The 11,684-nt window shown below is 45.4% G+C and overlaps 2 protein-coding genes across 2 annotated transcripts; both read left to right on the top strand.

The window, feature by feature from the left end:
- Window positions 1-2,535: 2,535 nt before the first annotated feature.
- LOC136476562 (heavy metal-associated isoprenylated plant protein 20-like) lies at window positions 2,536-3,609 on the top strand. Its single transcript, XM_066474439.1, has 2 exons — window positions 2,536-2,904; window positions 3,015-3,609. The coding sequence occupies exons 1-2, from the start codon at window positions 2,818-2,820 to the stop codon at window positions 3,381-3,383; spliced, it is 456 nt and encodes a 151-aa protein (XP_066330536.1). The 5' UTR covers window positions 2,536-2,817; the 3' UTR covers window positions 3,384-3,609.
- Window positions 3,610-9,500: 5,891 nt separating this feature from the next.
- LOC136476561 (NDR1/HIN1-like protein 1) lies at window positions 9,501-11,305 on the top strand. The gene has a single exon (XM_066474438.1). The coding sequence runs from the start codon at window positions 9,992-9,994 to the stop codon at window positions 10,634-10,636; it is 645 nt and encodes a 214-aa protein (XP_066330535.1). The 5' UTR covers window positions 9,501-9,991; the 3' UTR covers window positions 10,637-11,305.
- Window positions 11,306-11,684: the final 379 nt, after the last annotated feature.

Here is an 11,684-nt window from a genome sequence, read left to right as displayed (position 1 = left end):
TCGGGAGAGAGAGACAAGCAAATACAAGTAATCTCGAGCAAACACAACAATAAGCACATGGGACACAAAGATTTATCCCGAGGTTCGGCAACCCCACAAAGGAGCTCCTACGTCCTTGTTGTTGAGGTGACCACAAAGGTCAGAGTCTCTTTCACCTTTTTGCCTCTCTCAAAGCAACCACAAAGGTCACTTGAGCTTTCCACTAAGAAATCAAGGGTAATACAAACTTTCCAAGGCTCTTCCACAAGATGGAAGCTCTTGGGCAACGTCTAGCTGGCTAGGGGTAAAGCCCCAAGAGTAATAGACGCAAATTCAACCGTCTTGACGAAGAAATCAAGTGCTCAAACTTGCCAAAGTGATTCTCTCACTTAATCCACTCTCCTTTCACTCAAAACCCTAGGAGAATCAAAGATTGGAGCAAATAAGGGAGGAGAGGGGTGCCTTTGTTGCTTGGGAGCTGTTGAACACGAAGGTTGGTGAGCTATGAATGAGTCCGTAATGGTTAGAAGTGAAGAGAGGGCTATTTATACTCATAGTATAAATCTAACCGTTCAAATCTACGTCGGAAGTTCCGCCGCAGATCTCGGAACTTCCGACCTTAACAGAAGCACTGTTCATGCAGGGTCAGAAGTCCGCATGAGCAAGTCAATGTCGGAACTCCCGACAAACGTCGGGACTTCCAACGTGCGCAGTCAGCCGGTCAGCAAAACCCCAGGTGTCGAGACTCCCGACTTGGGTCGGGACTTCTGACTGTTGGGAGTTCCGACTCACGTTGGGACTTTCGACGGCCACGGTCACCGCGCAGGCTAAGTGATTGGGCATCAGGACTTCCAGCATGAGTCGTGACTTCCGACGGTCGAGAGTTCCGGCTTACGTCGAGACTTTCGATGGCCACGGTCACCGCACAGGCTAAGTGACTGGGTGTCAGGACTTCCGGCATAAGTCGTGACTTCCGACACCAATAGTCACCGAAAAATATTCTACGTGCTCGTGAAGTGCTAGAGTGTCTCTCTTTTGATTTTATTTTTATGCTTGAGCACTCTATCTTCCTCAGACCAACTAAGTTTGCATCCCTCTTTATAGTGCGGTGGATCCTAAACTCAAAAACAAAAATAAAACCTTTGGAGAGCACTTTGAGTCCGTCCGCCTTTATAACTTCAAGAATTGAGGGATACCATTTCATCTTTATCAACTCTTTGAATCTTTCATGGGACTAATAGCTGCGGCATATCTTATTAAGATCATATTAGTCCCTAATTTGGATGTCATCAATACACCAAAACTCACATAGGAGGCAAATGTACTTTCACGGAGACTTTGATCTCCTCTATGGATCTCCTCATTCTCCTCTTGGCGACCCTCCCCCTTTGAGGCTTCCTTCCCATAAATGGCATTGGCGGGCGTTGGTTGGAGCTCAGATGCGCTCTTAGGCGATGCTACACACGACTGCTGCCTGTTGGCTCCGACTCAATGTCTTGCAGCTTCCTGGCTGCCGTCTGTCGGATCCCACTCAATACTTTACAGCTGCATGTGATGTGGAGCTCTTCGGAGTATGTCTTTGGTGGTGACATAGGTTAGGAAGTTGTGCTTGCAGTCGCTTTGGCCAGTAGACGGACTTCGTAGCTGAATCATGTTTGTGGTTGTTCTGTTAAGTGTTGTATTTCCTCTCTCTTTATCATGTACCTCTCAGAACTTTGTATTTAGATTGACGCCATATCCTTTCACCTCTCGGCATATGTAGAATGAAAATTCAGTTGGGGAGGCCTTTCCCCACGCCCGGTGTTGACCTTAAAAAAAAGAATACTGGCGCTGTTTAGTTTCCATGAATTAAGAGAAATTATTGGAAAATAGCCAAGCAGTGAAAATTGAAGCATTTTCTAGATTGGTTTCAATTTAGCCTCTATAAACATGTCTTTTACAAGACACGTAAATCGTCAATAATGCACAGAGTAGTAGGTAGGTAGGTAGTGAAACGTTTCGTTTCCTTGATTCATGCACACGTTTCAAGCAGCGTTTGGACCGGCCAAGAAGAGCTGTGTGCTGTCAAATCAAAATCAGACAGCCTATCAGGCAGGGCATGCAGTGGGCCACTCCTATCATGGAAGGAGGAGCTACTAGTGTAAGGTGGATATCGTCTCCTTGTCCACGTCGCTCACTAAATCCCGAAAGCTCAGCAGCGGTTTGATCGTTTTGTTTTACTGTGCGTATACCATGGAAGCATGGACCAACATAATGAGATGAAGATGATTGCAGGCAGCCCTGTTGGTTTAAATTTATCAGCTGATTTATTATCTAGAATATACAATATTTTTCTATTATAATAAAACAACATCAATCGACTTATCAACCGGCTTTAATACCAACCGAATAGACTCAGCCTGGGCTGTCTGGCACCCAGCCTGACCATACAAACTACTAATAAACTTTATTGTCTGTTTTTTTCCCTTTCCAATTGAACAAGTAAGGGCCGGAGAAAGCTGCAGCCAGATGCATCTTCTCTAGCCTTTCTTTGTGCAGAAACCAGATAAGCTTTGTCCGGGGGTCCGGCCTGGTTGATTTGGGGGGTGGCACTTGGCAGTGGCCTCCACTATATATACCATACATACCATCCTCCAGCTCCCTGCTGCTTCCCTTCATCCCTTGGATCGGCCGGCCGGCTTCATCAATCAATAATTTATATACAATAATCCTTCTTTAGTCTTCACAGTTCACACAAGCTGCTCTGCTCTGCTAAGTAAGGCGGTCGGTCGGTCACAGAAGAGGACGACGGCGAGCTGAGATAGAAGCAAGGCAGAGGCAACATACACCGGCGCCGCCATGGGCATCCTGGACCACTTGTCGCACCTGTGCAGCATCACGGAGACGAAGGAGGCGCTCAAGCTCAGGAAGAAGCGGCCGCTGCAGGTACGACGTGCTTTGCTTGGTTGCTTGGTTGTGATTTACACTAGTTTTATTGATGAATCGGATCGGAGCTAGCTTCAATTGTTGCCGCTGCATATGATCCTTCCCTGCAGACGGTGAACATCAAGGTGAAGATGGACTGCGAGGGGTGCGAGCGGCGGGTGAAGAGCGCGGTGAAGTCGATGCGCGGGGTGACGAGCGTGGCGGTGAACCCGAAGCAGAGCAAGTGCACGGTGACCGGGTACGTGGAGCCCGCCAAGGTGCTGGAGCGCGTCAAGGCCACGGGCAAGAACGCCGAGATGTGGCCCTACGTGCCCTACGCGCTCACCACCTACCCCTACGTCGGCGGCGCCTACGACAAGAAGGCCCCCGCAGGGTTCGTCCGCAGCGCGCCGCAGGCCATGGCCGACCCCTCCGCTCCGGAGGTCAAGTACATGACCATGTTCAGCGACGAGAACGTCAACGCCTGCACCGTCATGTGATGCATCATGCATGTCTCTGCTGTCGTGTATTACGAGCTAGTAGTACATACTCTACTCCTATATCTTCGTGTGCATGTACGATAGATCATATATCTGTGTTTAGTAACTACGAACCACGGCCGACCAATATTTTACAGGCCAGGGCGGCTATTTTGGCGAGAAGCAAAGGAAAGGCACGCCTGGATGGAAAACTCTTCATAAATAATTAAATATGTTATTCAAATAATATCCGTGGATTTCTTATCCTGAAAAAAGTCATAGATTTTAAGGGCATGTTTGGTTTATCCCTCGCTAAACTTTAGTCACTTTTAGTCATTAAAATACCAAACACCTACACTAAAGTTTAGAGGGTTTAGTCATCAAGGGGTAACTAAAAATGATTAAAGTGTACACGAAATAGCTATTTTAGTGAGTGAAACTAAATATAGGTCACTAAACTTTAAGGATCACTAACCTTTAGTGGGTGAAACCAAACAGCAAGTAGATTTGAGACCTCGGGGTAATCCATGTGGATACCATTTTAATGAACACTTTAGTTCTTCATAGGTTGCTTTTTAATTTATCCCTGGATTTTATTCTGTCTTGGTTCCAAATTACTAGGTCTGAGCTAGCTCTCCGGCCGATCCCCCAAGCTGCAGGTGCCGGACACTTCCCTGCTGCCTCCAACACCAATCTTCAACCCCGCCGGCCAAGCACTCCCTCTCATCACCGGCCTTATTACTACTGATGAATGAAAGCAACATCGATCCCATCTTGTTCGTTGCTACAAAATCCCTAGAGTGCAATCTGCAAACTCCACTAGAGCATGATATAGGATCCCGGTTGTGTATCATACACCTACAGCCGTCACAACTCAAAGCTCAACTTATCAAAAGATTACACAAATCAGTAGGAACATAGAGTACATATATATCTTGTCAAATTAATAAGTTAATCAAACAACATTAGTTAATACTCATACCTAGCATATATGCGATGCGAACCAGATGGCTATCTACCATGTTTTCCTAGGTTTAAGAACCTATATGTTGCAAACTAACTTAGCTTCTAACAAGTAACCAGCAGGCGCCTTTGTCCACGGGCGTCGCCACCATATACGCTCGGATGACTCCTGCCATTCATCCACTTTACAAGTTTCGGTGGAATGACATGGCACCACCAAAGTCCTTCGACCTGTAAAACAACTGAACGCTAGCATTATGAGTACCGGGTTGTACTCCGTAGGACTTACCCAAATAATCTACGAAGGATTATACATTTAGCCTTAGTAAATACTCCATTCGTTCCAAATTATAAATCGTTCAGGCTTTTCTAAGTACATAGTTTTTGCAATGCACCAAGATATACATTGTGTCTAGATACGTACTCATAATGCCACGCGTATAGTAAAAGCTACATATCTAGAAAAATTAGAATAACTTGCAATTTAGATAATGGAGGGAGTAGTATTTTCTATCTAAAGTAAATATTGTCTATCAACTATACATCTAAGCATAGAGAGGTTTAGCAAGAATGAACATTAAGCATAGGGTGGAGACCGATCTTCCACGAGTCGTCCTTCATCACAACAAGCTACTATAAAGCTACAAGCCATGAACATACTCAAATAAATGTGTCCTTCGAATGAGCGATATAATAAGTCAAAACTCTGTAGAAGTGTATAATTGTGCCCACACGGGGCACAAGATCGAACCTACATATCCATGCACGGATAAGGGTTGATGCTCGAGGGTGGCCGAATCGCCCATGAACAGTTTGATGGTGAGCCAGGGTACTAGGCCTCCTAGCTATACCCCACACAAGATCTCGCATCAAATCCATGCGGTTACCCAGTAAGCATAAGTTACCAGGCTTACCATGCCCATATGTACAAGAGGATGTTCAAGGCTCAATACGACAAATGCACGGTAAGTACGGGTCAGATACGGACAGTAAGTACGTGTCACCTGGACTGGGAGAAGAATGAAGCTTCTGGTGCCAGAGTACCCATTCGACTCCTGCACCTACACCTGCACTCCACGGTACCACAACCGACGTGTCCCGTCGCGCCGGTTGCCAACTTTGGTCCGTCCAGGCAGTGGCGGAGCCAGGAATTATGTTCAGGAGGGGCCGGCCGTCAAGAATTATACTTAGGGGGGACCAACCAAAAGAGCTAACATGTAAAAACTAAGTGCAACTCAACTCATTAGGTTTCTTGTGACAAGTAAAGTTGTGTTTTGTATGATTATATTATCTAGAAAATATTAATAGGTATATATGACAAGAATTTTATATAATCTTCCTCTTAATATAAATAAAAAATATTAAGTCAAACTACTAAATTTTTTTTTTTGTGAAATATTGGGGGGGGCCATGGCCCCTGCCAGCCCCCCCCTGGCTCCGCCACTGCGTCCAGGTGTGTGCCGTGTCCATCCAGGTCGTCTTGGTGAGATTGAGGGATTGGATAGCACTTGATCAAGCCAAGACCTTGGGTCACATCAGGCCCAAAAAGAAAGGAAAGCCCTTGGCCCAAGCCCGCCCCCAGCCCCACAGCAGTAAGCACGAACATTCAGCCCGAGCTTACTTTTTCTGTAGGTTGCTTGTGCTGCTTTCTCGGATCATCGGGCCGGCCCGTGGGCTAAAAAACGGCCCACGCCATCATCCGCTTCGATATTCTATATCCACAAAGTTAAGGCCCGCGGGCAGATCAGAGCTTGGGTGGGTTGAGTTGGGCCCAGTTCCTTCCTCAGTTCATCTTTACCTCTCTGCATGCGTCTTCAGACTTCAGCTTTCCGTCATTAAAACCAAGCTATGTAATTATGTGTTCCTGTAATGGATCGGAGTATGGACACACTTTGATTTCTGGATAGGAATCCATGCAGACACCACAAAAGATGACACGTTGGTGGCTGCATCCGCTTTATCTGCGATATTCAACCTTTTGTTTTAGATATAGATTGGTACCCTCTGCTCTTGCTAGGTTGCATACTTGCATTGCTTTTGGATATACTTGGGTTCAGTATTCTGCAAGCTCCATATCTCTTTAACTTTCCCACTTGACTTTTCCTGCTGGTGATTTTAATTCTTCCCGGTTATCCCCTTTCTGCCCTCCAATTGTTACTTTCTCTGTGCAGAGCAGAGCATCTGGTGACCTAATTAATCCTTTCATTCTGGTAAGAATAGAATCAGCACTTAACCTGAGCCTCAGTTTCATTGTAAAGTCTGATGCTTTCTTGCACATACCAAAAAGTCCTTCCACCGGTAAGGCTTCTTCTCTCTCTCTCTCTCTCTCTCTCTTTTATAAGTCCGGTAAGGCTTCTTTATGATGTCATGCTTGTCAAGCAAGTGCCATTGATGGGTGGGCCAAATTGATCACCAAACACTGAAGAAGGAGATTCCCTCTTTCACTGGAACACTCCACTGAAGCATGCCGTTCCTAATTCTACTAGCTAGACCCCCGATTAATTCCTTAGCTAGTGCGTGCGCCTTTGTGATATCGATGCTAATTTCCTGCTGCTTCAAATTTCAGGCTCCATGAGGAGTAGGGGATGGAGTCGATTGTTGATTTGCAGTTGATAGAAAATGATGTGTGTTGTTGCATAGCAACATCACAGAAAGTGGGTTAGAAAGTGATCGATGACTAATTGTTTGCACCTTTTTGTTATTGACCTTAGAGAGGAGTACTAAGCACGGAAGCACCACACCATTGCCATCAAAGTAATAAGGGTGTTCCTTTGTTTTTTCTTTGTTCTTCTTCCCCTTAAGTCCTGATGATGTGTGTAATCTTTATGATGGCAGGTGGGTATGTTCTAGTACTAAGTATGAATGAATGTTTGGTCAGGCCAACAAAGCTGAAAAATACAGGTAGCTAGAATGTACTTCAACAGCAACAACGGGTGCTTTTCTGTTTTCTTCGGATCTAGAAGATATATAGAAACATCAAAGTTCAAACTTTTTCCCCAAATAGTGTCATAGTTATGGATGGTAAACAGGTAAAGAGCGTGTGAAGTAAGGATATTGACTCGTGCTCATGTATCCAAGGTTTCTGCAAGAAACACATGCCACTGCTTGTAGAGAAACTGCATACTTTATTTGGTCGTCTGTTTTATGTTATACTACTCGACTAGTTCATGGATGGATCATTAATTTGAGAACCTCCTTTCAGCTAGTGATGTATAATTTGGTTGCTTCAAATGATTAAGTTCTGAAAAGAAGGCATGGACATGCATGGGTCGAAATCGGCAGATTTAATTTGACCCCTCCTGAGCCTTGACCCTTAGAGACCACGCAAGGATGCAGGTGTACCAGTGTTCACTTGTATTGTATATTATTAAGGCACATGCATGCAACCGAAATTAAAATTTAAGGGGAGATTGGTTTTGATGTGACTTTGAGATCGTGTTTACATAACTGACAACATACAAGGGTGGAGTTGAGAGACAGTACAATGTCATTTGTAAAGAGTAACTAGTGTATGGATGCGTTTTGATGGGATGGGATGGGATGGGATGGGATGGGTGCAGTTCAAGTGGCCATTCATTTCGTTATGTGTGTGGGGATCGGACTGTGGGGATGTGTTGCTTCAGTTGGTAGTATGTATGTATGGGGCTGTTTGCTTCAGTTGCAAAAGGTTGCCTGGGCCAGGCAAGATTCTCTAGCGTTGGATTGTGATAGCCTAGGGTTGAGATCAATGCCTGGCATCCTGGCCAAGTCGTTGCGTGGCACCAGGACTCCTCAAAGCCTGTTCACTTGGTCGTAAACGATCGTAAATTTCTAGCCAGAACAGTATTTTTATCTCACACCAAACCAGCCAGCAGTAATAATCCACGATCGTATACGATCGTATCAGCACCAGCCGAACATGATGTTTTTCCTGAGCGTCAGCTAGTGCCAAGGCTGCTGTCTCTTGAACATGATGTGCCACCAACCAACCATAGGTCCACACCATATCATGTTAAACTAAACTGAACTTTTGCTGAATCACACTTTGAGTTGGCATCATATTAAGGCATTGCAAGGGATTAAGAGAAGCACCCAAACAAAACTCCATCTGCTAGTGTCGTTTCCTGAGTCCTGACTTCTGAGAAGAGAAGAGGAACACGATTTAAGTGCGCATATATTTATATACATGCTTTGTACGTTTTCTTTTTGGCTCAGAAATTGATTGAAAAACGTATATGGTGCGAGTAAGATAAGGTGATGGGGAAGAAGCATGGCTCAGCCTCTAGCCTTTAATTTGTCTATCTTTCTATTTGTTCTTTTACGACGGAAAGGAAAGAAAGAAAGAAATTGATGTGGAGATATGTGGACTGATGCTCTGAAACTGACCCCCAGGCACAGGCGGGCAGGCTGCATGGTGATCGACGTGGACACCTCACCTGCCGCCTCCACTGCTCTTTCAACTTTCCAAGCTGAGTGTTGTTCCCTGTAGGGCACAAGTAAAAGCTCTCTCTAGATATACAGCACTATGCTCATGGACAGAGATATTACATATACTATAATGGCTAGTGCTGGATATTATAATCCCTCTCCAAACAAGGATTACTAGTAGTGCTAGCTGCTTGGTATACATGAAGTAAAATTTATTTGTGGCCATTATGCAGTTACAATAATATATTTTGTATATTGTTAATTTTGTTGGTTCAGCTGTTGTTGAATCCTTTGCATGCATGATTGCTCTGCTGAACAAAAGTAGCAGTAGTATATGCAGACATGTACCTGTTGGGGAATGAAAGAATTGTGAACTTGGGATGTCGCATCGCATCAGCTGGATGCAAGTCACATGGTATGTTCCATGCGAGAGGGAAAATAATAGCGGACAGCGGCATCATCACACGATGCGATGGACCGGCGACCGGCGTCGTCAAGCCAAGGAATTGAATTATTGATGGATATGGAATCATATCATCGATCGGTCTTAATTTCTTCAGTCAGTAAATTAAATGAAGTAGTAGCTTGTAATTTCAGCGACAAACGTATAAGTCAGCTTGGATCACATGAAAGATGCTTCATTTGTGAGCTATGTACCCCTGCTTTCGCTTCCTCCCTCGGTACTGCGGTACGGTGCACATTCAGAATGGCCTGTACGCTATCAGGATGGATCAGAGCCTTTTCTTCTTCTCTTCAGAGTTCTGAATGATGAGCGTCCTTTTTGGAGCCCAAGTCTTGAGCAAGTCCGTACAGATATATATAATCGATGGAGTACAATTGTAAGAATTGTAAGTCGTACTAGTTAGTTAGTACTAGCTTATAGCACGTCTGGGTCTGACTGGCTTATAAACACTACACCTTGCTTATTTCTTTCGAGTTCCTTCCTTCCTTCCTTATTGTTAGTTGTTGCGTTGCCCCTCTGCTCTTCTCTCTTCTCTTGTCACTGAGTGAGCGAGGCGAGCTGCCCCCATAGTTGGCAAAGCAAAACCAGCCTTCCCTTCCATACTTCCTTGCTTGGCCTCTTCTCTGCAGTGCAATCATACTTCCATACTTCATTCAGCTTTCAGCAACTAGAAGAAGAAGAAGAAGATAGCAAGCAAGCAGAAACAAACAGCTGTCTACTACAGGAGTATATAGGTGGAGTGTAGCGCAAATCAAAAAGAAGAAAAAGAAAGAAGAAGAAGAAGAAAGCATCAGAAATGTCGATCAAGTACTGCGACCAGCACAAGGATTGCGAGCGGCAGCGTCTGTACCGCCGCTTCTGCGCCGCCCTGGTGGGCATCATCCTGCTCCTCCTCCTCATCGTGCTCATCGTGTGGCTGGTCCTGCGCCCGACGAAGCCCCGGTTCTTCCTCAACGACGTGAGCATCGTGTGCATCAACGTCAGCTCCGCCTCCTACCTCACCGTCACCATGCAGGTTACGCTGGCGTCGCGCAACACCAACGACCGCGTCGGCATCTACTACGACAGCGCCGACGTGTACGCCGAGTACCGGGCGATGCAGATCACCGTGCCCACTTCGCTGCCGCCCTTCTTCCAGCCGCCCAACGACGCCACCGTCTGGGCGCCGTTCCTCTCCGGCTCCAACGTCCCGCTGCCGGTCTACCTCGCCACCGCGCTCACGCAGGACGAGACGGCGGGGTACCTGCTCGTCACCATCCGCGTCGATGGATGGATCCGGTGGAAGGCCGGGGCGTTCATCACCAGCCACTACCACCTCAGGGTCCGGTGCCCCGCGCTGCTCACCGTCAACGACGGACACGGAAGCTACGGCTCCAACGCCGGTGGGGGGCTCGGCTACTTCAAGTTCCAGCGCGCAGCACCGTGCATCGTCGACGTCTGACGTCTCAACTTCTCAGCATCAGTCATCAGTCAGTTCTCATCAGTTTATATAAAATCGCGAGCATCACAGTCTCTTCTTCTACTACTAATAGCTTTCCATCTACCACACATATATGTACACCATCGTGTCTCGCCATCCGTCAATGCAAATGCAAGCTCCCTGTGCAAAATCCCATTCGGAGGTCAGAGCTTCAAGTCTTTCAACCGGGGCTGAAATTGAAGAAACTCTTTTATTTTCGTAATAAGAAGATCAGATATATACATAAGCTAGCTACACTAGTTTTTTTCGTTTAGTTTTGTTGTTGCTGTTTGTTGGTTTTTTTTTATTTTGTTTGTGTGGATGGGAAAAGATGAGAGCGGTGGTATATGTGTAACTAGAGGATGCATCCAGATGAATATATGAACGCAAGGGCCGGCCGGGAAAACTCAGCTACCTTTGAGTCACCTCTACTTCTGCCTAACTCTATGTAGAGTGTAGAGGGACAAGGATTACTTTACTTTTGTGACCAGTGATTCAGTGGAATTCGGTAAACCTGCAAAAAAAAAAAAAATCTATGTCAACATGTTCCTCAAGTTGTTGTAATTTGTATGGATTTTTCATTCGCACATATATAGTTGATCAAATAGTTGTTGTTCATCATATATATATGATTAAACTTTCTTATGTGTACTCCCCTGGTCTGCAAATATGTATATGTGTTCCTTCTGGGATCTACTACATACACTGAGTTGCTAATTCAGTAAGTTTAGTAGCTACTCAAGCTATAGCTACTTTATAGAGTATCATCAGGTTGTTGAGCAGCCGCTGTTACTCCATTGAATTCTTCATTGCTTCCTTTGCTGCCAAACATACGGCGTGTCAGCTGTTGCTAATGTTGACCTTGAATCCAAGACGGCAATTATATATATAATTATTAAGCTGCTGGTACCTATAGCTTCAATAATGAGCTCTCCAGAAAGATCAAAGAACAATTATACATGATAGAAATTAAACTACTAAGTACCTGTGTATGCATAGCTAGCTAGTGGAGGCAGGCAGCTACCATGAC

The sequence above is a fragment of the Miscanthus floridulus genome, chromosome 8 (assembly GCF_019320115.1).
Source record: "Miscanthus floridulus cultivar M001 chromosome 8, ASM1932011v1, whole genome shotgun sequence".
Taxonomy (NCBI): Eukaryota; Viridiplantae; Streptophyta; class Magnoliopsida; order Poales; family Poaceae; genus Miscanthus; species Miscanthus floridulus.
This window is presented reverse-complemented; position numbering and strand designations above follow the sequence as displayed.

Excerpts from the sequence above, each read along its gene's own strand:
- LOC136476562 (XM_066474439.1), top strand. The coding sequence starts at position 2,818 with ATGGGCATCCTGGACCACTTGTCGCACCTGTGCAGCATCACGGAGACG. Across the intron at positions 2,905-3,014 it reads GGAAGAAGCGGCCGCTGCAG|ACGGTGAACATCAAGGTGAA; the intron begins GTACGACGTGCT and ends CCTTCCCTGCAG.
- LOC136476561 (XM_066474438.1), top strand. The coding sequence starts at position 9,992 with ATGTCGATCAAGTACTGCGACCAGCACAAGGATTGCGAGCGGCAGCGT.